The sequence below is a fragment of the Amblyomma mixtum genome, chromosome 1 (genome assembly GCF_055824585.1).
Source record: "Amblyomma mixtum isolate Tamu chromosome 1, ASM5582458v1, whole genome shotgun sequence".
Lineage (NCBI taxonomy): Eukaryota > Metazoa > Arthropoda > Arachnida > Ixodida > Ixodidae > Amblyomma > Amblyomma mixtum.
Window position 1 is genome coordinate 84227588 of NC_143012.1, and position 26536 is coordinate 84254123.

The 26536-nt window shown below is 47.2% G+C and overlaps 2 protein-coding genes across 3 annotated transcripts; both read right to left on the reverse strand.

Annotated features, from left to right (window-relative positions):
- Positions 1-5676: 5676 nt before the first annotated feature.
- Positions 5677-10502, reverse strand: LOC149367029 (FGFR1 oncogene partner 2 homolog). Of its 2 annotated transcripts, none has more exons than XM_089553647.1 (4): positions 10413-10502; positions 10135-10217; positions 6877-7237; positions 5677-5988 (listed from the first exon to the last, which is right to left on the reverse strand). In XM_089553647.1, the coding sequence occupies exons 3-4, from the start codon at positions 7207-7209 to the stop codon at positions 5704-5706; spliced, it is 618 nt and encodes a 205-aa protein (XP_089409773.1). In that variant the 5' UTR covers positions 7210-7237; positions 10135-10217; positions 10413-10502; the 3' UTR covers positions 5677-5703. The 2 variants fall into 2 exon arrangements, with proteins under 2 accessions (XP_089409773.1, XP_089409776.1); XM_089553650.1 differs by having other exon boundaries at positions 10445-10463.
- A 3310-nt stretch (positions 10503-13812) lies between these two features.
- Positions 13813-26497, reverse strand: Nup35 (nucleoporin 35). Its single transcript, XM_089566355.1, has 8 exons — positions 26434-26497; positions 26182-26261; positions 21587-21792; positions 19856-19886; positions 18176-18239; positions 16605-16658; positions 15656-15725; positions 13813-14188 (listed from the first exon to the last, which is right to left on the reverse strand). The coding sequence occupies exons 2-8, from the start codon at positions 26213-26215 to the stop codon at positions 13883-13885; spliced, it is 765 nt and encodes a 254-aa protein (XP_089422481.1). The 5' UTR covers positions 26216-26261; positions 26434-26497; the 3' UTR covers positions 13813-13882.
- Between the last annotated feature and the right edge of the window lie 39 nt (positions 26498-26536).

Consider the following 26536-nt stretch of genomic DNA (forward strand, 5'->3'; position numbering starts at 1 on the left):
ACGGCACCGCTCGCGGGCGCTCCGGGCGACGAGCTCTGCTGCTGCCTGGCTGCCGTGGTCGTCGCTAGGCCTATAGCCTGTTTAGCAAGCGGCCGGCGCTTCGGAAGTCGCCTGCGCTATAATAAAAGGCCTACTTTTCACAAATAGCTGTAGTGTTAACAGAATCATCTCACAATAAAATAATAGTATGGTCAATCTCCTCGACGCCTTCGGCAGCGGAGCTAGCGGGCGCCAGGCGAGCCGGACCCCGACGTCGCGCCAGCGGCAGCTGCTAGGCGCGGTTGTGAGAAATTTGCTCATATCACAGTTGTTACCTCTACTAGCAGCTCAGTATTGGTCAGCGATCCTCAAAAATGACACTTTTTTCACATTTCTTGTCCAATGGTTTATTATTTACGTCAAGAACACTCTTTAGCTCGCTTTTATGACGTCGGCAGACGGTATCCAGGCTGACCTACCGGCCGGCAGACTCGGCGTACTTCACGTCCGCACAAGAAAATACAAACAGCCATGCCACCAGAAAGGATGCTTTCTAGATTCGAGATACGACAGCATGCATCTGTGCTACAAGTGGATCTTTCGGCAGCGACACTGCCTGCGGCAACGCCGGCCGACGACCTGCGCGCTGGTCCCAGACTGCCCTAGTCGTCGCTAGGCCTAGCTGCTTTCGATATCGACTCCGCAGCTGAGGGAGCTTCGGGACTGGCCAGCGCTCAGAAACGTGCTCCGCTCGGCACCCCTTTACTGTGAACTCGTCCCATAATAAAAGATATGCTCGATTTCCACGACGTCTTCAGCAACAGAGCTAGCAGACGGCAGGCGAACCGCACCAGGTAGCAGCAGCACAAAACCGGCTATGGGATGAAATTTGCTTGCATCGCAGTCATCACTTCTACCAGGAACTCGGTATTTGCCAACGATCGTCACAAACGATGCATTTTTGATATTCATATATCCCAGGGTTTGCTATGAACGTGAACAAACAATACTATCGCGTTCTTCAGATGCCGGCGTTCGGCACGAAGACTGGCGCAGGCCGCCCGGCTCCAAGGAGTGCGCCCTATGTCATCATGACGCTGCCGCTCTCCGCGCTCGCATTGGCTGCCGCTTCCCGTCGTTGTTGCCGCGAGCGGCCCGCCGTTGACATCTAGCAGGCCGGACGCAGGCAACGAGCTGCAATCGGACGTTGCGACGCTGTTCGCAACGGCGCGCCGCAAACCGAGCGAGTGGCGGTTAGCAGCAAACGCGGCTCGCTGGTGCGTCGACTGCGCTCACGCGGCTGTGCCCCGCTCATCGTACGTCACTGTATTTTGGTATGACGTCACTAAAACTTTATTTTTCTACACATAGAGTTTCTTACTACTACCTAGAGGGAAAGCTGGCGGCGCTGCACTTCAGCCAACATGGACGCTCAAAGCATCATGGGGCGGTGAGCTACTTGTTGCGGCACAGTCGTAGTTTTTCGGGAATATGGAGTGGCACTACTAAGACGTTTCATTCCGAAAACGCTGTTCGTGTACAGTGACCTAGAATATTGGGTAGTGTGCTCACAGGCCCGCTCGGGGTGACCCCGCCGGTGTCGACAGGGCGCGGTGGCGCGTGGTGGCGCTGCACGCGTCTTCACGGGTGAAAACGCGTGGCGCATTCGGCCGGCGTCGCAGTAGCCGTGGTAGCCGCGCCTACAAATTGAATTATTATCGCAACATTCGCATGGGTGTCATTGAAATGGCTAGGCGGATCTTGAATGGAACATAATTTCTGGCATGTGCACATGCTTATTTATTGCTCAAAGATCCACAAGGGACTTAGCATGAGGGGTTGCATGAGAAATTTTTTTCAGTATACGTTTGGCACGCAGGTATGATCACGTATTGTCACTCGTGCCTGCAATGTTTCCGTGTAGTTATAATGCACTGCATACCGAGGGGACATACAGCTTTTTCTAAGTCAATAGTAGTCGCATGTGGTGTAGAGCAATTTGATTCATGCCAAGGACAAACGCGGAATGGAGAGAGTGTCGGCGGCAACAATTATTTCTATTCGCAAGGAGCCTGTGCAGCAGACAGAAAACTGAGGGGCAGGGTGACGATAGGTAGAACGGAGACATGTAAGTGAGACAAAGTACAAGGAGGGGGGGGGGGGGGGGGGGAGGGGTATATACATCATTTACAATTGGCGTTTTGCGCTGAACACGAGGCGCGCGCACCGAAACCATTTAGACACAACAGTAACAGTGACTTCACATTTGTTTGGACAGCCATGCAGCATCCACTAATATTTGAAAAAAAAAAAAAGAATGAGGCAGATTTGTCATAACTGCGTGCATTTATGCTCGCTCATTTCGCCTTTGACAACGGTGGCTCAGTGGCGCTCGGCTGCTGACCCGAAAGACGCGGGTTCGATCCCGGCTGCGGCGGCTGAATTTCGATGAAGGCGAAATTCTAGAGGCCCGTGTACCGTGCGATGTCGGTGCACGTTAAAGAGCCCCAGGTTACAGTGACCTGTACCCAGGTGGTGTAAATTTCCGGAGCCCTTTACTACAGCGTCCCTCATAGCCTGAGTCGCTCTGGGACGTCAAAAACCCCGTAAACCAAAACACTTCGCCTTTTTCTCCTTCATCTTATTCTGGCACTTCAGAGCAGCGTTAGCAACGGCACAGTTTAAGGTGCTTCGCCAGTTCGCGTTTTTCTGCGCTGCAATGAATTACATTCCGAAAGCATTCTTGATGTGTTGAAAGTGGTTAGAAGCAGACTGCAGAAAGAAGTTGGTTCTGTGAGCTTTTCTGTGAAGAGGTTTTCAAGCTTCAGCTGAAATCCATAAAGCTGCGCCGATGGGTACAGCAGTCCTCCGCGGTCGCGGTATTTTGTCATCCCCGCAAGGAAATAGTTTTCATCGGGAGACTGCATTGTGAGCGAGGTAATGCACATCTGGCAACTTGTCTTCAATGTACGCTTCCGTAGAACATACCCTGTTACGTAGAAACAAGTCTACAGCCACTTCTAGCTACGTGCTCATCGTGGTCATGCGCAGGCACCCAAGTTTGAATCTGGAGGGCCTTCACACTGCATTTGAAGGCCGCTATCTGGGCAAGCTTGAACAAGCACTGACACCATACGTGAACAAAAACGTGAAATGACCCCACGAGAAGCGCTCAAACCAGCGCAAATCCGCACAACAGAACATCAACGCGCCCACAAATACACACGGCGCACTGACAGCGGCGGCAAATCCTACCGTGAAGTCTACTGTGGCGCCAGCTCGTGTCGGCGCCGCGAAACAAACCTGTCGACATTCGCTGGGCCACCGCTCCCCCGTTGAGCCGGCGCGGAGTGAGCACACTACCCAATATTCTAGTTCACTGTAGTTCGTGTGTGCGCAGACGACTTTCGCGCGATCGCAGTGGGCAAAACCCACAGTAGTAAAAACGCAACGACACACGACGCCAATAAAAGGTTTTATCTTTCTGAAATGCCAATAAAAACCTCTTATAGTGTTTAAGCAACAACATTTTTTTTTAAAACATATTTACTTTTAAAAGTTCGCCTGTTAAGTACGAAATATTAGTTTTTATAGTGTTCACTACTTGGCCAATAGGAGAGCGAGTCGTCTCTAATTTTGGGCAAACTTTGCACTTAAATGCTTTTCTGCTCGTTTGTTGCAATCATTAGACAAGATTTTCAATGTTAGGATGTTTGTAGCTATCAAACAGCTTTATTTCTTTATTATTTTTTGGCCAAAAGTTACAGTTCCGCAACAAGTAGCTCACCGCCCCATGATGCTTTGAGCGCCCATGGTGGCTGAGGTGGTCACGTGGGGTCTCCATGCAAACTCCCATAGACGGCTTGCCAGCTTTCCCTCTAGGTAATAGTAAGAAACTCTATGTTTCTACACCCCTTGTGACGTCATGGTTGATGGCGCTAGCGAATGGGTCTAGGTCGTGAGAGTGAGCATTTAGGTAATCTTTGGAACCGAATTAAAATATTTTTTAAACGTTTGTTGCGTCCAACACCTGGCAGTGACTGCCCTTGCATACAAAGGAATCCCATAGCAGGCTTTTTATAGCTTCAAAATTTGGTGTCTCCACCCCTTTAAGAGCTTAAGTGGCCCTTCCAGTTTTCAACCCCAGCTCGTGCAGCCATAGTGCTTCTTCCGCCAAAGCTGTCCTTGTGCCATTAAAATTCTTCATAATTATTATCAGTCAGAAGGCAGAGTGGGATAGAGAACAAACGTGAATTAATGATATCCTTGTGTTGTTGATAGAACCTGTCCACAGTGATAGACTCGCCGCCATCTATGAATGTTACATAGAGAATGACCAAGTGTAGCAGGGGGCGGCAGAAAGTGAGGTGGGTGGATGAGATTAAGAAGTTTGCGGGGATACAGTGGCCGCAACTGGCAAAGGACAGGGTTAATTGGAGAGAGACATGGGAGGGGCCTTTGCCCTGCAGTGGGCGTAGTCAGGCTGATGATGATGATTACCAATTCTCCATATAAGGGCATTAAGCCACTAAACCTATCGCATGATACCCTAGCTTAAGTGTTCCCTCCAATTGAAGAATGAACGCCTGCTTTCGCAGGTCTACCCCGTTGAACTATGTTAAATCCCTACCACTTTTTTTTTTTTCAGAGTAATTATCACATCTCAATTAAATGTTGCTACTACAAATGCCCGAGACATGCTTTAGGCATGAATTCAATGATACACCAAAACATGAAACTTGGCAAAACAGGCCTTTCTCATAGTGTCTAATTTTTTGTGATGCCTTAATTCTTGTGCAAGTTCTACGCGTTTTGTTTGATCTGTAAGTTTTTAGTTTATATAATCTGTAATATGGCTTTCTTTTGTTGATGCTCTTGCAAGTGTTGAGAGTGATGTATAGCTTTCTGTGTACTAACTTACTCTGTCTTTATTTTGGTATATTGTTGCCTGCATGCTTGTACTATCAGCAAGGAATGAAACACGAACAAGACAGCTGAGCCACGAAACGCAAAATAAGAATATTTTAGCCCGGGGAAGCTCAATACTTGCTCAGGTTCTTTTGACTTCAAAGGCGCGAAGAGTCTTCAGAAGTGTTAATGAACCTCGCTAGCGTTTCCACTCTAGGCGCTAATATTACAGTGTCTTTGAGATGTCCCCTCAATTTTCTTGTTCGCGTTTGATTCATTGCTGATAGTACACCTTTTTCTATTGTACCCATGACTAGCCGTTGGCTATGGGTCCGAGAAGTGTTTGCGTGTATTTGTATAGCAACAAAGAGCAATAAATAAACAGAAAAAAAAATATTGTGGCAGTATAACTTTCAACTTTTCATGAAAGGACAACAAGGTTTCTTTTTCTCGGGGCAGAGTCTGCTTTACGCTGAGCAGATAACCAAATTGTCAAAGACGCTTGCAAGGTTCCCTGTGTCAGTGTCTTGCGCTGAAGTGCTTACCACAGCCATGTCGTTTCGAGATGCTTGTCAAATGAACACATGATCACATACATTGACACACACAAACAGGTCATGTTAGTGTGCTGGACTGTGCTATAATTAACGAGGCTGCAAGTTACTGCCCCAAGTTGTGTGCAGTAAGACCACAAGCTTTTTGCGCCAAGAAATCCATCTCACTAAGTGGAAGCGATTTGCGCATAAATTTCCATGCACGTGTGCAAGTTGAGTACACAAACACCAAGAATTATCATAAGGCAAATGACAAACTTTATTACACGCTGGGAGGGGTGCTAGCAGGGTCTGTCTGCACCTCACAGTCAGCAAGACCAGCAGAGCCCGCACGCCGGCCGATATCAAGCAGCTGCCTCAACACAGCGTTCTCGGAGGACAGACGCACGAGGGTCTCTGTCTGGCGAGTACCGGTAGCCTCATCGATCTCGGCAGCACGTCGCATCACCTCGGCCATCTCGCACACCTTGTCGGCCAGATGATGGCAGTCACGGGAGCCTTCCCCAAGGCGCTCCTCGGCCTGACGCACCGAACCCAGTCTCGCCACCTACGTGACAACCACACACGTGGCACCTTTGCACCCGGAAGCTTGGAAAAACGACACAACTTCCTCTAAGGCACTGTCAACCTCTGCCTGGCTCAGAGCAACATGGACTTCCTACCTTGCAAAGGCAGTTTTCTGCCCTCAACACCGAAACAAATGCTCCTGTCAGCTTCATGAAATCTACAAAACTTTAAGGTTGTGTTTGAGGAAACCACACCAAACAGCTACACAAGTGGCACATCTGAGAGACTAATGCAAAAGCTGACCTAGCAAATAGAAGCATGTCACACTACCTAGGCCTGCAAGGGCAGAGTGGCAAGAGCAGACAGACTCAGGGAGTCGCAGTCAAATTACAAGTCAGCGATGTAATGAGCAGCACAACTGAGCTTGTTAGGAATTACCGACAACCAGCTCCTCTCATCTCTACGCCTTATCACAAAGTAATGCACACCACGTGCACGCTTCCCTTCTTGTCTGGAAAAAGCTTGTCCAAATTAAAAAAATTTACAGTGCTCAATGGCTTTGTTGATGTACGAGTGTAGTAAATTTACAGTGCTCAATGGCTTTGTTGATGTACGAGTGTAGTAAATTTACAGTGCTCAATGGCTTTGTTGGTGTACGAGTCTAGTAAATTTACAGTGCTCAATGGCTTTGTTGATGTACGAGTGTAGTAAATTTACAGTGCTCAATGGCTTTGTTGATGTACGAGTCTAGTAAATTTACAGTGCTCAATGGCTTTGTTGATGTACGAGTCTAGTAAATTTACAGAGCTCAATGGCTTTGTTGATGTACAAGTCTAGTCAAAGTCTGGCAAAGGAGAGGACACTGCAAAGTATCTAAGCTCTATCTTAATTTTGCCACACAGGCTGCAAGGGATGCCGGACTGCTTGCCTGCTCCCGGTACTTGGCCATGATCAGCTCGAGGGCCGACTGGTGCTCCTTGAGGGCAGCCACGAGCTCACGATTCTCCTGCTGGAGCTCGCGCATGTGCCGGTTCTCCTGCTGAATGGAGAGGACGAGGGCGGCACGCGGCCGTGGCGTGGTCGCCACACAGCTGAGCTGGGCCAGCTCCTCGTGGTACTGGCGCATGGCCTCCACACCCTGGCTCACCGCCTGAGCCTGGGCCAGGAGCCGGTCCGCGTTGCCGTCCTGTTCGCGGAGGCGGCCCACGAGGCGTCGCGCCTCCCCCAGAATCTGCTGCACGCTCACGGTGGTGCTCATCATCTAGGCCGCCGTGCTCACTGGGACAGGCCTGCGTATACCACGCACAGCCAAAGCACTCTTCCCGAGGCCACTTGTAACAATCTGAACTCAAGTTTTCATCCTCCCGAGGCCACTCGTAACGATCTAAACTTAAGTTTTCATCCCCCTGAGGTCACTCATAACAATCTAAACTTAAGTTTTCAAGTGCCCCTTCGAGACTCCAACAAGTGCCCATTCCAGGCGGCTAATGCAGACCAACGCAACAAGTGGAGATGTACTGATTAAACTCAACTACCCGGGGTACTTTACTGTGCATAAAAATTTCAGCACAAGTATTTCGCTTCTATCAGTATATGAACACCACTGATAGGATCAAACTTGTGAACTCGCGCCCAGAAGCTCAATACTTATCCACTCCAGTGGGCAGTGCTCGCACAAAATATGCAACCCGTGCAGTGAGCGAAATCAAAGGAAAAACAGGGGAAGGCATGGCAAATACTTGCAGGGTCCATGGATACCACATCGTTCCCTCCCATAAAACTGAACCCCTGCAATGAGCCAAGAAAACATGTGAGAAAGGGGGCACTCCTTTCAGCCCCCCCCCCCCCCCCCCCCCCTTTCACTTGCTTCATGACGCCTCTGCACTAGTGCAAAGGCTGCTCAGGTGCAGGAACAGGAGGACAAATTCATTTCTTTCAGTGTGGGGAACAATCCCAGTTGTCACAGGAGAGAGTTAAAGGAGGAACATTAGGTGCTGCTGCCACGAAAATACTCTCTTTTGCCTCTTACATCACAAAGAGTGACGAAAAGAAAGGCTCGCCATCTGGCCTCACCTCACGAAGACAATGCCCCTCCACTCTGTGCCACTACTATGCGCATATTAGAACAACAAACATGTTCTCAACATGCATTGCTCCCAGTTTTCTTAACCACATCCACTAAGGGCCAGACTTGTTGTCCCATGGGTTGGTGTACATGCTCGTGCACAAAGAACTGTTAGAATGAAAGCTGATCTGCCGAGCCGAGCTAGCCACTAAAGAAGTGCCCCTGACGTGCCGAGTGGAACAGTCACGAGGTGCAATCTGGAGACAATCAGGTGAAGACAACAGCAACTGCGTTGTAGGCCTAGGAGCTGACAATGACGAGCTATGTATCCGATTGAAAATTGTTTTTTTGAAAATTGGTTTTTGAGGAAAGGAAATGGCGCAGCATCCCTCTCACATCTCTGCAACACCTAAACCATGCCATAAGGGAAGGGATAAAGGATGGAGTGAGAGAAGAAAGGAAGAAAGGGTAGCGGAGGGCTCCAGAATATTTTCGGCCGCCGAAGAATCTATAACATGCACTGACATCGCACGGCACACGAGCACCTTTGCGTTTCGTCTCCATTGAAACATGGCTGCCGCGAAAATTGTGTACATTGTGTACATAACCAGTTCAACTAGACGCGGTTCACTCAGCAAATTGACAAACTGTTAAATGACTCTTCAGCTCACAATCGATGGTAGCTTGAGCGAGAAACAAAAAAATCTCTGCCTCTCCCGTAACCGAGAGTAGAGTAATCATGAAATGTTTACGGGCATAACACATTGGTTGTAGATGGCACTAGTCAAAATCTTGAAATGGGTCTAGTGTTCAACACACCACACCACACCACACCACACCACACATACTGTGCACTGGTCCATGTGGACGCAATCGTTTCCTGTGAGTGTCTGGGGAATCTCTTCCGCCCTGCCTCGTCAGCTGTATCCGGTTTCTGTCAGGCTCTATTGCTCGGCTTAAGCAGCTGTGACGGTGGCGGCATTGAAATGCAGGACGATGCAGAAGCGTACGCGGACACGACAAGACGCAGGCCTGACAAGAATGTATATGCAGCGCATTCGAATACTCCGCGAACGTGTATACATCGGCCTGCCAAAGGGGGGAAACGTCATGAGTTGAAGGCCCAGCGGCTGGTCTTTTACATGCGTGAGTGTGGGACCGCGGCGCCATCCTTGGGGGCGGCGTGGAAGCAGTTTTTCCGCCCAAAGCCCTTCTCACCCTGGAGCTCCCCTCTTGCTCTAAGCGGCCCCCTCTCTTAGAGAGTCTCGTTAAATCTAGTACGATGCCCGGATGCTCTCGTTTCAGCTCCCGGATGTGTGGAATTCAGCGCCCGGATGAGTGGAATTCAGCGCCCGGATGAATGGAATTCAGTGCCTGGATGTTGGCTCTCGGTCTCGGCGTGACGTCACCCCACTGCCGACAACGGGAGCTAAAAGCATTTCATGCTTAAAAGGGTTGCGCCTGCATCTTTCATAAATCTTCAGTACTGTGCCCAAAGGCAGCAATGCTGCGTCTGCCAAAGTACAGTCCGGTCCGTTGTTAATGGGAACAAGTGATCAAGCGGCTGCCGCGCTACCACCGAGATCCGGAGAGTATCAGCGGCACAATGCGCATTTAGCACGGCCGGCTGCTCTTCCTGTATATGTGCCTGTGCCGCCTATTCTCATCGGGTCTCGGTGGAAGCGCTAGGAGCCATAACCGCTGCAGCGTTTCGAGAAGCGCAGAGCCCATGCGATAAGCTAGCTCGCAGCGCATCATTGAACAGACGCACTGTGGCAGTCAGAGCTTCAACAGCGTCAGGACCTGCAAAAAGTGCAACAGCACAATTGATCTATCTGACGACTATGAAGTCTGAATGGCGTAAGATGTCGTATGTGATCACAAGCCCCACTGGCAAGGCAACGTAAGAATGGTAACCAAGTTCAGAAAGCAAAGCTCCAAACTGTCAGAGAAATTGTTATTACGCCGCCGACTTTATGTGACAAATCTTAAACGACAGCTTGTGCATACTCGTGTGTAGAGGATTTTCCGCGTGAATCTGAGGGATGCAGTGCAATGCTTGCCTACAGTCGTTGTTGCAGTAAAACCTGCCGATGAGGTTCGAAGGGGGGTTGGGCTTACCTGAATGAGGTGTCGCCGGTGTGCCCGGGTACATGTCCGAAGACTCTCGCGATGCTACTGGCACCGCCTTGGTAATCACAAACCTGCCCAGACGCGGGGAGACAATCAAGCGGTGAGTAAGGGCCACTCAACTCAGTACCGAGTAATGAACAAGGCATCCGACGCTCAAGCAAAGATGGAAAAAAACAGCAAGCTTTACAGGTGCAGCAGCCACTTTGCAAGAAACAAAGCACAAGGCTTCGCTGACCGCAAATGCACGAGTAAAAACAAACACTCACACAGTCGCCGACTGCCTACCGAAGTCACTGACCGAAAGTACCGAAATACGGGAATTTTGATATTTGATTACAAACTTGACTTTTGGTGGCATTGGCTTCGACTAGTGCTGGCGTTTGACAAAGGCACTTTCGCTTCATTTGCTTTCAGTACAACCTGTTATTGTAATAAATAGTGAATTAAACTATTTTTTTTAAATATTAATTTTAGAAACATTGAGCTTTACTGCTTTTTTTTTGTCACTCTTTCAAAAAAAAAAAAAGGTTACAGGACGCAGTTTCGTATTTCAATGGCGCCTATTACGAAATATCAAGAAACTGCGAGAAACCGTGCAGGAAACACAGGAAACTCTCTGGAAAACGATCGGCGAATACTGAGTGGACAGTCGGCAGATTATGAGCGAATGAATTACCGCGGCACCGAGCGAGCGTGCCTTCAGCCCACGGTGTCGCATTATCACAAGAGCGATCGACCGGAGCTGACCGATGAAAGCTCGACGGCCGTGTTCGGCGCACAGTTATGGGCAGCCCATGTGTCGGACGAGGGTCGCTGGCGTTTTGGAGCCGTACACTCAACAGAACATTTCAAAATGTGAACGGATACAAAACAAAGCTGTAAGATTTATCTTCACCTCGTACTCAGAACCCAATCAGTGTCTGAACTTAGAAACAGGGCCGGGTTAACAACTGTGAAACAGAAAATGCAGTTTAACAGGCTCATATTCTTTTTTCATGTGCTGAGTGGAGACTATAAGGTCAATGTGGACCGATACATCAAGCCACCCAATACTTCTGGCAGCAGAACGAAACATTCTAAACATATCACGCCGCTAGCTTTTAGAACAGATTCTTTCAAATATTCCTTTCTGGTTCGCACTATTGACGAATGGAATAAATTACCAAAAGAGGTTGTTCAGTGTTCGGATTTAAAAGCTTTTGAAAACGCCCTCGACAAATATTTGTGACTGTTTGGACTAGCATGTTTTTGACTCATATAACTTATTTGGTCTTAATCCTTCTTACAATTTATTGTCTGCTATTTGCACCTGCTTGGGGCACTGTATTGTTACAAATTGCTTGCGTATTCCTATTCGTATTTCTCCTATGTATCCTCCTGAGGTGGTGACCTGTTGATGTAATTGCGTCTTGCTTTTGATTATTTATTTCCGCTACATTCGTGGCTTTCGTTTGTGAATGGTTTGAAGGAAACTAGTTTTGATGAGTTTCTGTTATGTTGTGCTTTTTACCTTAAATGCTATGCAGTGAATTGTCCCATGTCTGATTGTACATTGTAGCTTTGTATTGTGTTTTATATTGTTCAACATTCGCAACTCCTGTCTTGGCAATAAATAAATAAATAAAAAAAGCTATCTGAAGTTCAGGTGTCAGAGGATTTCAATAAATAACTGTCTTTCAGATAACTTACATATTCATTCTGGTGTACCTCAGGGAAGCATTCTTGGACTTTTGTTATTTGATATTTATATTAACGACATAATAAATATTGGCACCACTGCCCAATTCATCATATACGCTGATGACACTAGTCTATTTTTTACAAGTGGTTGTGCAAGGGACCTGTTGGCTCTAGCGAACGCTGCTTTAAGTAAACTTAATCGATGGAGTTCATTGAATTCACTGTCTACAAATAAAAACAAGACAAAGGCTGTACTTTCTCAACCTAAAAACAAAAATGTCCACATTGACGGCAATCTGCAAATGGGTTCCTTGGTTATCAACTTTGTGCCATCCATTAAATGCCTCGGGGTTGTATTTCAAGAGAACTTACTTTGGAATCTTTATACAGACTCAGTTGCTAACAAAATCGCTCGTGTTGTGGGAATACTAACGAAGCTTCAATTCTTTCTTCTCTTGAACGTGAAAAAACTTCCTTGCGACTCTCTCTTCCTGTCCCATCTGAATGACTGCCATTCAGTCTGGGGAAACACCACAATGTCTAAAATCACAACTTTTTCTACTGCAGAAGAAAGCAATGCGCGCTATTGCTAATTCTTCATATGACGCTCATATGCAGCCTCTTTTCAGCGCCCTTAACTTACAAGCGGTTACCTCCATATATCGTAGTATTTTACTCAAGCGTTTCACTACTGTGAAAAAACAGAACACCAAATTTTTCGAGCATTTACCTCTATTGACAATGAATTCTAACACACATCACCGAGCAACATGGTGCGTTCCTAAAGCATGCACTAACTACAGTCAACAAATGTTACGCCACACACTGCCATCTTTCTTAAACTCATTAGAAACTCAATAGACACCTATCTCTCCTTTCAATGTGCTCATTGTGGATTCCTTTTTTGTTGTTTGGCTTTGCTGTAGTATACACTGATGCCGTGAATACTTCACCATTTTTCCTTGCTTGTAAATACCCTATTTATACAAGTGAATTTCAAAGCTCTCTTATTTGTATCAATTTATACTATACGCTTTCTGCAATTTAATTCCTTGCAGCATTCTATTGCTGATTTTTTTTTACCCGTATGTATTTCTGTTATAGAATGTTCATCAATGCTTTTTTTGTCGTTTACCCATTATTGTATCCTTGTGTTCTCTTTATTGTGTATAGTGCCATTTCTGTAGGTGGTACAGACCCTGTCAAGCCTAAACCATTTGACTTTTTGTCTGTACTCCCGTCATCTGTAAATGTATAGATGCAAATAAAAGGGACGCCATAGCGGAGGTCGCCGGAAATTTCGACCACCTGAGGTTCCTTAACGCGCACTTACATCGCACAGCACACGGGTCTGTAGCATTTCTCCCATCGAAATGAGAGTTGTACGGCCGGGATCGAACCTGCGTCTTTGGGGTCGGCAGCCAAGCACCACAACCACTGAGCCACCACAGTGGCTGGTGGACAAGTTGTGATGACATCACAACATCATGTGACCTAAGTGGACCACCTAGGGCAGGTTGCCCACAACCCGGTAAGCATGCAGGGGAACCTCACAGAGAATTGAGACAGTACAGACAGGGGCAGATTTATGGGGGGGGGGTTCGCCCCCTCCCACTCGAAGCCAATAACTTGACATAGGAAAACCATGCTGAACCCCATTTTTTGGCCAAAAATGTCGAAGGAATACATGGCTTAGACAGGACCCCCTCCTCCCCAACCGCCACCTTCAAGAACGACCCATAAATCTGTCCTCGAGTAGAGACCTTATTTTCATCGCTGTCTATATTAACGCGGCAAAAGTATATGGTCACCAAAGGGCCCCGTGCATTTTCATCCTGTCCACTGTCTGGACTGCGAGTTTCAGTATTAATGAGGTGCATATACATTAAAAATATTTCGGTCCTCAGAAAAATCGCCATATTAACAGGGCTTGAATTAACAAGGCACGACTGTATCGGGGAAAGAAAAATTCAACAAAAGCAAAAATAAAAAAGCTAATAAGGCTGCTATTTTATTCAAGAAGCTAAAAGCGGTACCCAAGGCAAAAGATATTGCACTACCAGCCAATGAGATACTCTAGTGCTCGCGAGACCACTGAGGTGTCGCGGTGTGGCGTGGGCGTCTCGGGCAGGGCCACTTGCCGGCCACTGGCCGAGGCCCGGTATGCCTGCACAAGTGGACGGGCTTCAATTGTGGACGTGTTCTCCTTGCTTGACATGTGGCTTGGCTCGTCAGGTGGTCCCCCGGGCTTGACGCCCACCATGGTACGTGCCCCAAACACCTTGCCATTCTTGCTCAAGGCTTTCTTGGCCTGTAGCCGGGACTGGTAGCAGAGGTACATCCAGTTGCCCTCAGAGCTCACCTGCACGCGATACGCAATGGAATAACATCCAACAGTTTCACCTGTAATGGTCCTTCCAAAAACTTTGCCTCACATAGCTTCGTTTGGTTTCAACAGGACGCATAAAGAGGGGGAAAAATTTCAGAGGGCACTTTGACGATCTAAAGTGCACGAGGCGAAAGCCTTGCCACGTAACTTTGGCTGCTACAGTTGATGCATATCATGACTAACTAGTCATGATTGGTTAATGACTAACTAGTCATGACTGGCTAAAGGGACAGTGAGGAGAGCTCTATTAATATTTTTTTTATAGCAAAATCCAATAGTTCGTCATTTCATGGCTTTGTTGCCACTTGGCCGGCAGCGAAAGATGCATTTATTTCTAAGAAATTTGGATTCGAAGTTGAAAAAGTTTTTCCCGCCGCTCTGATTCAAACTTGGGACTCTCCTATGACGACACAGGACTAAGTGACGTGAAACATGACGTGCACATGACGTAACGCAGACTCCGTGATTTCTGGCAGCTACCAGTGTGGCCTAGCAGCAGCCGAAAAGAAAGCTACCGCCGGCTGCACGTTGAAGGCATCTATCGACTATTGCGGCCGTCGCTATCGCCGCTTCGTTTACGTTTGCATCGGCGTTTTTCCAGCGTTACGACAGATCCCGTTCTCGAAGTCGTCAACGAAGTTCTCGCAAATAGACACCTTTAGCATACCATGTACCTTGTTACCGTTAGCGGAATACCGGGAGCCCGCCTACCGCCGGTGAGCAGGCACTGATTGGTCCCGATGCTGCAGGAGCGCGCGTAGCTGCCGGGTATGTGGCGCCATCTGGCGACGTCAAGGAGATTTGCGCGTGCTCATTGGCTGCGCGCAGGCTCCCGGTTTCAGGTACCGTTAACGGGAACACTGTACACGGTATGCTAAAAGTGTCTAATAACTCCGGCCTGCGCTTCAGCGACCTCAGCCCCACAGAGCGTCAAGTAGTTGGAAGTTGACTGGCACAATTGGGAACGTTTTGCCGGGTGAGCGTACGAAGACTCAAGGTGCTCTTTACACTGCAAAATGCCTTGTACAATCACCGAAAATCGTGCCATCATAGTTTTTCATCGACCGTGGCGATCATCTGACCCACCTTAACAGGTTCCTTCACAAGTTAACTAGCATTTGGAGCGGCACTTGGAGTTCCTCGCTGGTAAATCTAGGCGCGTCAAAAACGAAACCATGCGGGCATGCAGAGCGCATAGACGTGAAGCGCCACGATATACCGAAACTCATATGGCCGCCTGTGGCGCCGCTAAGTATTGATTTTCTTCGTTTACAACATTCAGGTTGTCTTTTGCCGGTCTTCTTTGTGCGATAAAAGCGCACTATTGGCTTCAAAACAAAACTTACTTCAGTATCCAACCACTCAACCTTCGTTTGTCAGCCTCAGTGATTCGTGGCTTCTCATGTCCCCTGAATTTCAGCACCCTTTCCGAGTGCTCACCTTGTATCTGACGATGGTGCCATACTGAGAGAACTGCTGCAGCATGCAAGAGCTGGCACCAGGCTGGAACCTGCGACGATGATGGCCAGTTAGTGCGGTTTTTCGTACCGCAAAAACACTTTGCACAATAAGGAAATTTACATGTCAGGGTTAACATTATTTCACTGCAGTACATTTCACAACAGAATCAGGATGTCGAGCTGGAATTTTTTTAGGTTCGGTTCGGGTTCAGCGTCAGTGTGACGTTTCATTTCGGTTCAAACTGGATCAAACAGGTTCTGAATGCAGACTGACTTTAATCAGCCTTGTTGTGCTCTTTACTCTTCGATGCGACATTAGTATACAAAATAAAACATTCAAAATTTGTTTATGTGAGATGTTTTGCACTTTACCCGTTTTATTTTATTGTCCATGACAAAAAAAATTTGAAATTTATGGCAAAATCTACAAAATCGAATGAACTCAAAATTAGTACAAATCTGCTACTTAAATTTTAGAAGCTACCTGATAACGCACTACATAAGGTGAAAGGATGATGGATTTTGCATCTGTTGCACGAGTAATAGGTCTTCCCTAAAACTCGTGTCAGCTGGGAATTTTTACTCGCGGGCTTCGTCAGGACCACCGCATATGCCCTCTACATTGCACCGCACTACTGAGAGAGGAAGCTGCCCAGTTTTCAGCAGCTATACACAGACACCTTTCAGTCGCCCCAAAACCGACTTGCCAGTCACTCCCCCAGCACATCTCCAACATGTATCTTTTGTTGCTTGCAGGCTTTACCATTGTAGCAGTTATCAAGGCCTTATTAGCATCATCACATTTGTTCCCTGGTCAGTGAGCACTCGGTAACGCTTGCAACCACAGGGTGCGGTCAACGGTTTAGCTGTCAGGTGCAAATAAGAGGGAAAAGCATACTATCCCCTTACTGAAACCCCACAATACGTACCCAAAAACTGTGACCCACGTCTCGTCCGAATGGGAAGTTAACGATGACTTGTCACTGTAAAAGAGGTGAAACACCATTGGTTACATGGATGAAAGAACAGAGCCTTGCAGAGAAATGAGAACGTAGAGAATCACTGTGCTGCGCCGCTCACTGCAAGTTTAGACTTAACTTTTGTATGAATGATGCACTGCATATTCTAGCATCCTTTGTGAGGCTACAACTTTGAGGCCTAATGTTCACCATTCAGGTAACTCACTGATCACTGTGATGCCTGAGGCATACGAAAATGAACAAGACATCAAAGAACTACTCAAAGAAACAAACAGGCATGGCATATGGAGTTGCGACAACCTCATGCTACATGTTAGCTACAAGTGCTGCTGCATTGGAAGATTGGGTCAATTTTGATCACACTGTTGTCTGAAATGCACTGACATTGCATAGCAAATGGGAGCTTTCACATTTCAAAGCCATAAAAACATAGCCGGCATGGCCAGGTGTCAATAGCATGACCCTGGGCTCAACGCCTGGACATCGAAGCCATTGAAACACTGTGATACGCCCAAGTAAACAAATTAGCTGCAGACCTCAGAAAGGCTGTACTTTTTCTTTATTAGTGTGTACCACCCAATTCGGTGCCAATTTTAAACCCACAGCACACTGATTTTCTCGGCAACACCATTGGTGCACGTTACTCAACTCTGTTTGTATTATACTATTAAGCACTGGCCTTTTAATTCTGTAGGAAGGATGGTGCCTTTAATGAGGGCCAATGTCAAGCAGGGATGCAGACATCAGGCATCTGCCCCAGGTTCGGCCAATGCACTACCAATGTATTACCTTCACAAAAAGCACTCAACTTGTGCAAACATTCAGTATACTTTGTTGTTTTCATCAACGGCTAACTGCACCAATATTCAGCATCACTGGGGTAGCACTGCTTTCCTGCCAGAGCTTGTGTGTCGTAGCTCACATTGTTCACGACAGTACTTAGCCCCAAGGCATTGTGCTTCATTTTCAGCAGAACTAAGAACAACTCTCGAGGCATAGGCCATACCATGCCCACAGTGTTGCCAACAAGCCCTGGTGGCTACCGAGCAAATTATTCGAAGAGCCTGCGGCCCCAGCCACTGGCTTCTGGATTCACCATTTTCGGATTCACCCCCTTCTAATGATCAATGCTAGAGACTAAGCCAATAAAGCCAGACAATTGATGAATTGAACTTTCTCTTTTGTTCATGTCTTAATTCCAAATGCACTACCAGGCAAACTAAGCGCACTATTTTCAACAAAGCTTGACAGCACAAAAGCACTGCCACCAGTCAATGCCCGCCGTAGTAGCGAGGCACTCTGCCGGATGAAGCATCATGCACATATAAAGGCATACTAGAAAGCGCACATTCCAGTGGGCAGATGCTGTGGTAACCTTGATGTCATAGTAATTACCCAACCAGCTCATAAATGCAGTGTGGTTTAGTTTAGCCTTTGATTCATGCCATCATTTAAAGGTTAGCCAGTTCTAAACAACCACTTTGAGAAAAATCCAACACTAAGGGCAAAGAGGTACTTACGCCGGGCTGAAGAATGTGTCTGGCTGTCCAGAAATATTAAGGTTGCTGGACTCCTGTAGCACACCTGTGAGACAAAAATCACAGCTCATGTATGTACCAAGCCTAACGAAACACACCACACACAGCTCACACCAAAGAAAGTTTGTTAGCCAAGACACTGAAAAAAAGCTAAGTAGTAGGCAGAGAGAAAGCCTTGATCAATGACAAAAAAATGGCTGAGGATTAGCTTAGGTTAAGCCTAGTCAGAGGCGAAACATATTGTCGCCGAGTTGCATATCGAGCACGCCACTTGGCTAGACGTTCTTCACGCTCTTCATCAGTCTCTGTAGCACGCCGCAACTTTTGCTTCTCATTCCAACGAGCAGCCCTGTCTCCAGGAGGCATCTCTATCCCGTGTACGCCTAGCAGAGGCAGGCGCACCCCCTTGCATACTGCCGCTCCAGCATCACGTGTTCACTACAGCGCACCTAGCGGCAGAAGCAGGAAACTCATTGGTCGCGACGCCTCGCGCGACGGCGCGAGCTGGGGCCCCGTTTCTCATCTGCTGTGACGTCACGCACCACGTGGTCATCCTTGGTCACGACGCCTCGCGCGACGGCGCAAGTTGGGCCCGTTTCTCATCTGCTGTGACGTCACGCATCATGTGGTATGACATGGAGGTCACGAAAGGTCAATGGTAACGACACCGCCACGCTCGAGGAGCTGGGTTGGGCTATTTTAGTATGCTTCGCATAAAACTGAGTGGTTCGAGTGAGCTGCTGTTCCTTGCTGTCAACCGATTTCATAGGCTGCACTGCAGGCACTTGCTTTGTGTATGTCTTACGCATAAACGCTTACAGGTCACGTCAGGGCCTTATAAATAGGTCACCACTCATACAGGACACATTCCCTGATACGAAACACTCTAATCGTAGCAGTGGTCTTGAGCTTGCATGATTCCTACTGCTGCAGGTGATTAAAGGTGCACTGAAGAGGATTCTGAACTTGTCTTTTTGCCGCGGGAACTCAATCTACACGTTCCTAGCATTCTTAAAAACAGTGACTTATTGCCCTGTGGGGCCGATTTCCCCAATTAAATCGAATTAACGTCCTCTTCCCGCCATTTTTTTTAATTCTGCCTCGTACGGTGGGCGGAGTCGACCAACGCGTGGAGCGCCTTTCACCCAGTCCCGTGGAGGCTTTGCTTTCGCTTTATTTTGTTTTTTAGATTTCTGTGAATAAATAGTTTCATTCGCAGATAATATAGCCGCAAAATAAGCCCGAAGAAATAAAAATACGCGCGGACTATTTGCCACTACGGACTACTACGTATTACTCCGCCGATGGCAGAGCGGCAAGCCACCACGGGACTGGGTGAAAGGCGCTCCACGCGTTGGTCGACTCTGCCCACCGTACGAGGCAGAATTAAAAAAAAAAGGCGGGAGTCGGGCGTTAATTCGATTTAATTAGGGAAATCGGCCACACAGGGCAATAAATCGCAGTTTCTAAGAAAGCTCGGAACGTGTAGATCGAGTTGCCGCGGCAAAAAGACAAGTTCAGATTCCTCTTCAGTGCACCTTTAAGGCACAAGTGAAGCACATGAGAGCACCCTAAGTGAACTGCATACCAACAAATGCACCTGCTTGAGAAATTCACTAAGAGAGGGCAGTGCGGGCCAAAAGCAGAGCTTGCAACACTCACTTGGAGAACTCTGACACCAGCTGTCTTGCAGCTGGAAAGAGAAACAGAGGAAGTTCAGTCACGGTTCTGGCAGCACCATTACCATTGCCACGTTCACTTTTCGTTGATAGCAGCAGCTTAACCCTTCGAAGGGTTTTGCCGTATATGTACGGCGGCGGTTTTCTGTCCCGCAAGGTCTTTGCCGTATGGGTACGGTTTTGATCTTCCGTTTGAAATTTTGCGCCAAAAGAACAATGCGTGCTCACTGGGGGGTGCTGCCACCTCTTAGGACTTACAAGAAGTGTTTGAATTTTGTGCTGCCTTCTTACAGAGATAAGCAGAACTTATGTCTAGCTTTAGCGCGGCAGCACAGACTGCGGCAACACCCCTTTTGTAGTTTTGGTTTCGCCGCGTGATCGCAACGGAGTCGCGCGAAATTTGAGTTTTATTTTGGTCAGCACTATCTTGTAGGGGCTGCCGAAGTTGATTTCTATCTTTATTAGCGCTGCTCTTAGCTTGCTTATCACCGTTGCTCGCGAGGTATTCTCGCCCTCTGTGGCAACGCGCCTACGCGGTTTCGATTCCGCCGCGGGATCGCAACGGAGTCGTGCGAAACGTGTTTTCTCTTTTTGGGCACTCTCTTGCAGAGGCGGCGAAAGTTGATTTCTATCTTTATTGGTGCTGCTCTTAGCTTGCTTATCACCGTTGCTATTCTATTCTATTGAACATTTTCCAGTTGTGAGTGATGCTGTCACCAAAGTACTGTTCCTAATTTTCTTTTTACTATTTATTCTCGATTATATACATTTTGTAGATTCAAGATCCGCAATAAAGTAATTTGACCACCTGGGAAAGTTTTCTTCAAAATAATTCGACCCGCAAAGGGTTAAATGCCCGATACAGTGCCATTAAAGATTCCACATGCAGATAGAGTCGGATGCCCTATGTGTCGCACACCATGAGAGCTGCACCCGGAACAAGTAAACTAAAAATAAGCTTTTTAGACAGCTGAGCAGCCATGTACGGAATCTAGTACTAAAAACCATGGAGGAAAAAAAACTAAGGAGGGAGCGTGATGTCACGCGGCCAGCTTTCGCAAGCCGAGTGCTTATGAAGCCGTTTTCTCCCTCAGTTTTTCGCTCTATGAGTCAGTCCTTTATGTTTTGATTCTGGTACGTTTTAGTGTGCGCGTATGCGTGACCCACGGCGTGGAGCATCTACAGCAAGGAGGTTGATCTACAGTCAGTCTGCCGTGCTAATCCACGCATGCACGTGCGCAGCGGGGCTAGATTTTACCGCACGCTATCACGTGGTGTGATTACGGGGGGGACAAACTTTCTTTCGTTTACTATATCTTTACTTGATAAGACTAGGCTTCAAAATTGTCACCGGACACTCCCTCCTCAGTTTTTTTTCCTCTATGCTAAAAACCCTTACCAACATTAACTGCACTCATCTGAGTGAGTGCCAAGCAGCATTGCACATGAGTTTGTAGTGGACAAAACTGCTGCAAATCAACATAAAATAACCACTTGTTGCCAGCTCTGGGAGAAAAACCGTATTCTATAGCCACTGAGCAGAAAATGTGCAGCTGAAGCGAGGTACTAAATAAGTGCGTTTCTGTAAAGGCCTTCAAGAGAAATAATTTTTTTCTTCCATGCTTAGCACTTCGTTACAGACAATTTTGTTTCAGCGAATTCTAACTGCATTTCCACAACTTCAGGTAAAAAACGGGTGTGATGTGCGCACTACCGTTGAGGAGAAGGTTTCTGCGAAAAGGCTCTGCCTCGGTGGGCCCGACGTTGGTGTTGCTTCCTTGGGCAGAGTCTGACGGGGCGTCCTCTCTGTTCGGGGGCTCTGCGCTGACAGCCGGTCCAACGTGGGGCTCCGGACATCGGCCGGTGGCCCCGTCAGGAAGCTGGGCAGGCAGACAGCACTCGTGCTGCTGGGTGACCTCGCTGCACGAAGGTGACCACACAGGACAACGCTTGAAAATGTGGCTGGTCAATGTCACGTGATTCCTTCAGTGGCTCACTGGCCATGTCATTAGGCTGCTGAGGCTGCTGATCCCAAAGTTGTCAAATTGTCTATTAAACCTTTAACCACTGAATTAATTCCCAAAAACCCACCTAAATTGCCCAAATGCATTGGCGATTTTTCGCGAAAATGAGTGTTGTCAGGCTTAAAAATGATCTAAAGGTGCAAAGCACATTTCATGGTTAACTACCGCCCTCTAGTGTTGAAAACTGCAACCAATGTAATTGCCAACCACAACTCATCTTGGGCAGTGAGAGCAACGCAACATTAGGTAGGGCAAGTGTTACTCGTCATTAGCTATATTGGTACAATCTCTCATGACGAGTACAGTTCAGGGTTGGTGGTAAAAGGGGTTAAGGTCACATTAAAGGTGAGACTGCCCATTCAGACAAGAAGACAGAGCAAGGGGCTACAGAATTAATGTAATCTGTTTCAAGAAAAACACTTTCGTAGGCATCCAGCATAGTGAGAAAGACAGTTCCCAGAGGTACAGCAAAAAGAAGACACATTCGCAAAGCTCGACTCCAGAACATATCTCTCGCCCTGCTATCTTCCTTCAATCCTCGCGTGCTGGCATTCCCAAAATTCAGATGTCGATTTGGTTTATTGGAGATTTAACGTCCCAAAGCAACTTCAGGCTATGAGGGACGCCGTAGTGAAGGGCTCCGGAAATTTCGACCACCTGGGGTTCTTTAACGTGCACTGACACCGCACAGTACATGGGCCTCTGGAATTTCGCCTCCATCGAAATTCAGCCGCCGCGGTCGGAATCGAACCCGAGTCTTTCAGGCCAGCAGCCGAGCGCCGTAACCACTGATCCACCGCGGCCAGAATTCAGATGTCAGTTGCACAAAGTGGTAATGAGAAAATGCCGGACAAATGATAAATGATAACTTTCTGCAAATCGAACAGTTGCACAATCGAATATTCAACGAAAGGGGCGTTCCGAAATAAACACTGAAAAAAGTGCGCCGAATTTAAAAAAATAAAAACTAAGAAGTCCAACCTCTACATATAATCTCGTGTAGGGGCTGCCCCCGTGTATGGGCCACACCCCCTGTTTTGGACTACGTAAATGAGAAGAAAATACAGATATACGCTATGTTTTAATTCATGTAAGGGCTGCAACTTGAAAATTCACAAGTGATTTTAAAAAGAAATTGCAGCCCTTACACGAGTTTATATGGCAAATAAATTAAAGTTAAATGAGATATTAATTAGAACTCTTCATCTCTGGAGTGTTCTACTTTCTAAAAATTTTAGGATGAAAAAACTCTCGCACTACTTTTCATGTTGGCAACCAAGGAGGAGGAACTGTGCACTTCCCAGATTTATTCAAAACTCAGATTTTGCATTTTCTTTTATGGCACGGGGAAGGTATTTTAATAATTATGGAATAAATCATGAACATTTGCTTCTGAAGAGACATGAAACTTTCACAAACCAGAAATGTGTTGTGTCAAAAAAATGTTGGCATAACCACCATTCCTTCCCTCTACGTACACTTCCTTCTCCAGACAAATCTTTCCCCATCACGAAACTAGGCATTCTTCAACACTTATACCTAAATACATTCCATACTCCTGTCCGTTCTTTTCTGTACCGCATCCAACACTCCCCCACATGTCAAAATTGTTCCGAACCCTATGATGGTTTAGAACATTCCCTTTTCTCCTGTGCAGTTGCCATTCAGACCTCTCATTTTCCATGCCCTTGTCCCCCAACATGGCAGGCTTGGCTAGCCTCAGACCAACTGACGAAACAGTTGGCCTTGGTGACCCTGGTCTGGGACATCCTCGGCACTTACTATTATGTCCAAATTTTTTTTCTCGTGTATATTACAATTATCAGCGCATCTTGTCAGCAATAGCCTGTAGCCTCAAGACTTGCAGGCTAGCAAAAAAATGAGCCGATGCTGAGGCAGTGATCGAATATCGAGCGTTAACACAGCTAACATAGGTCGCCGGTTCAAATCCCTGCCGCGAGCTAAACTCTAACTTAACTAGTAAGTTTATGCTACAGGATACGCAAAATCATATCCACCACCTCGAACACTCTGCAACAAACGGTTGAGCTGCGATGTTCGTATAAAGATTCGTAAATACGTGGAATTGGGGGTACACAGGTCGCCGGTTCGAATCCCTGCCGTGAGCTAGGCTCTAACTTGACTAGTAAGTTTATGCTGCACGAAACGCTGAATTGTTTGGCACCATCCGGAACATTCTGCGGCAAACAGGTTGGCCCAACTCTGACGCCTGCCAGACAGGGATATACCGAGAATTCCGTTTTTATCTGGGGGATTTCAAACATTCCTGTGAGCAAACTACTGGCCTAATCGAGAGCAAACTTCACTCACGGGGCAGAATATTATGGTCTACGTTCTTTGAGACGTAATTAAATGTCGGTACTTGCCTGCATTTCCTGAAATTAAGAAAAAACTGCTGTCAAGTGCGAGTAAAGCTGTCGCAGACGCGAGCTATATGCAAGCCGAGCAGCTGGTTTGACAGGGCATGCCATCTGCTGGAAGGCGAGATTCGACGAGCAGACGAACCGCATCTTCGATGCCAGCGCGCTACCCTCGAACCCACTGAGCCGGGACGTCGTTTGCCTCGCCTTCCGGCAGATGGCGCGCCCTGTCAAACCAGCTGCTCGGCTCGCATATAGCTCGCGTCTGCGACAGCTTTACTCGCAGTTGACAGCAGTTTTTCTTAATTCCAGGAAATGCAGGCAAGTACCGACGTTTGATTACGTCTCAAAGAACGTAGACCATAATTTGCTACCCCGGCAGCGAAGTTTGCTCTCTATTAGGCCAGCAGTTTGCTCACAGGAATTTTTAAAAATCCCCCATATAAGAACGGAATTCTTTGGATATAAGACATAGTTCAGTTTCGAGTTGTGGTGCTCAGGCATCACACTGCCACCTGTTATTATTTTAGTCCATTCTGTAACCACCTCGGCTACCATTGCAATCACTCGGATACAATGCTGCTATGGAGGCCGCCATCTTGGATTATATATCCATAGAATCAGCACAACTCGGAGGATCGAAACACAACCTGTAGAGCTAACGCTCTAAAATTGCATGCAATGAAAAAAATGCTTGTTTTTGTAAACTTCAATATAGTGGGGTTTAAATGAATTCCGAGGATGATTTTTTGACAAACGAGAGAATATTTTCGTTTTGAGAGAACAAAAAATTTGTTCTTGATGCCTTTAGTCTGTTGATATCACGTCTGGTCTGGTGACATCACTTCCCTCCAACCATTGGGAATTCTCCCGTCTGGTGACATCACTGCCTTACAGCGAATGGGCAAATTTCATGGCCAACAACGCATTTCGGCCCCATAGGGCTTCTAATGATAATGCTAAGGGCAGCATGGTGAGTGGTGGCGAATGATAGGGGCCGCATTAAGAGGCAGAGGTATTTCTGGGGGCCATAGCATGAGAGGAATGACAACGGAGAAAGCGAACTAGAAAACTTACAAGCAAATACCTAAACAGCAGTTGGGGGCAAATCAGGAAATATCCGTTAAGAGAAAAAGGTTAAAGAAACGGAGAGGGATCTGTGGAAAACAGGGATGCAGACGAAATCCCTGGGAACATACAGAACGTTTAAAATTGTCAATGAAAATAATTCATGATAATTCTATGGGAAGCTCTTCGTTGTTCGAGGCCAGGACGGGAGTACTGCGGACTAAGACATACCGAGTCAATTACCACGAGACAGACACATTATGCGGTGCTTGTGGAGACGAGGAGGAAACGACTGAGCACTTGATACTTTTCTTTAAAGAACTTCACCCTACAGTTGAAAGCAATGGGGCTTATTTATTCAAAACATTGGGGTTTAAGGACAGTGTAGAAAGAATAGGTTTTAACGGGCAGAAATAGTCACGCGAAGGTTACCTGATTGGTGGCTAAAATCAAGACGAGAGAAATTTCACAAGTCACAACTAGGTGGCGTCAGAACCGCAGCACCACCTTAATCACTGAACTGACACATTGTGACAGTCAGAGGTTCAACAGTGTCAGGGCCCGCAAAATGTACAACAGCACATGTGGTCTGACGACTTGCAAAATCTGAAGAACACTTGCCCATTTGGCAAAGCAACCGAGACTTGCAAGCACTGGTTTTAAGTTCACAAGGCAAACCTGTGCTCCAAACAGTCACAGAAATCGTTATTGCGCTGCCGACTTTGCGCCAAAGGTTAAAACGACAACTCGTGCGTAGCGGATTTTCCTCGTGAATCTGAGAGATGCAGTGCAATTCTCGCCTCCAGTCGTTGCCGCAGTAAAGGGGTTCGACTCACCTGAATGCGGTGTTTCCGGTGTGCCCGCGTACATGGCCGAAGATTCTCCCGATGCTACCGGCACCGCCTAGGAATCACACCTGTCCGGACACGGAGAGGCATTTAAACGGTGAGCAAGCGAGGCCCAAGCAAAGATAGAAAAACAAAACAGAAAGCTTTAGGAGCGCAGCCGCCGCTTTCGAAGAAACGAAGCACTGAGGTTCGGCTGACTGCAAATGCAAGAATAAAGAAGGAAATCAAACAAATACTCACACAGCCGCCGGCTGCCTACCGAAAGTCCGAAATACGTGATTTTAATTTCAAACTTGACTTTTGGTGGCATTGGCTTCGACTAGTGCTGGCTTCAACAATGACT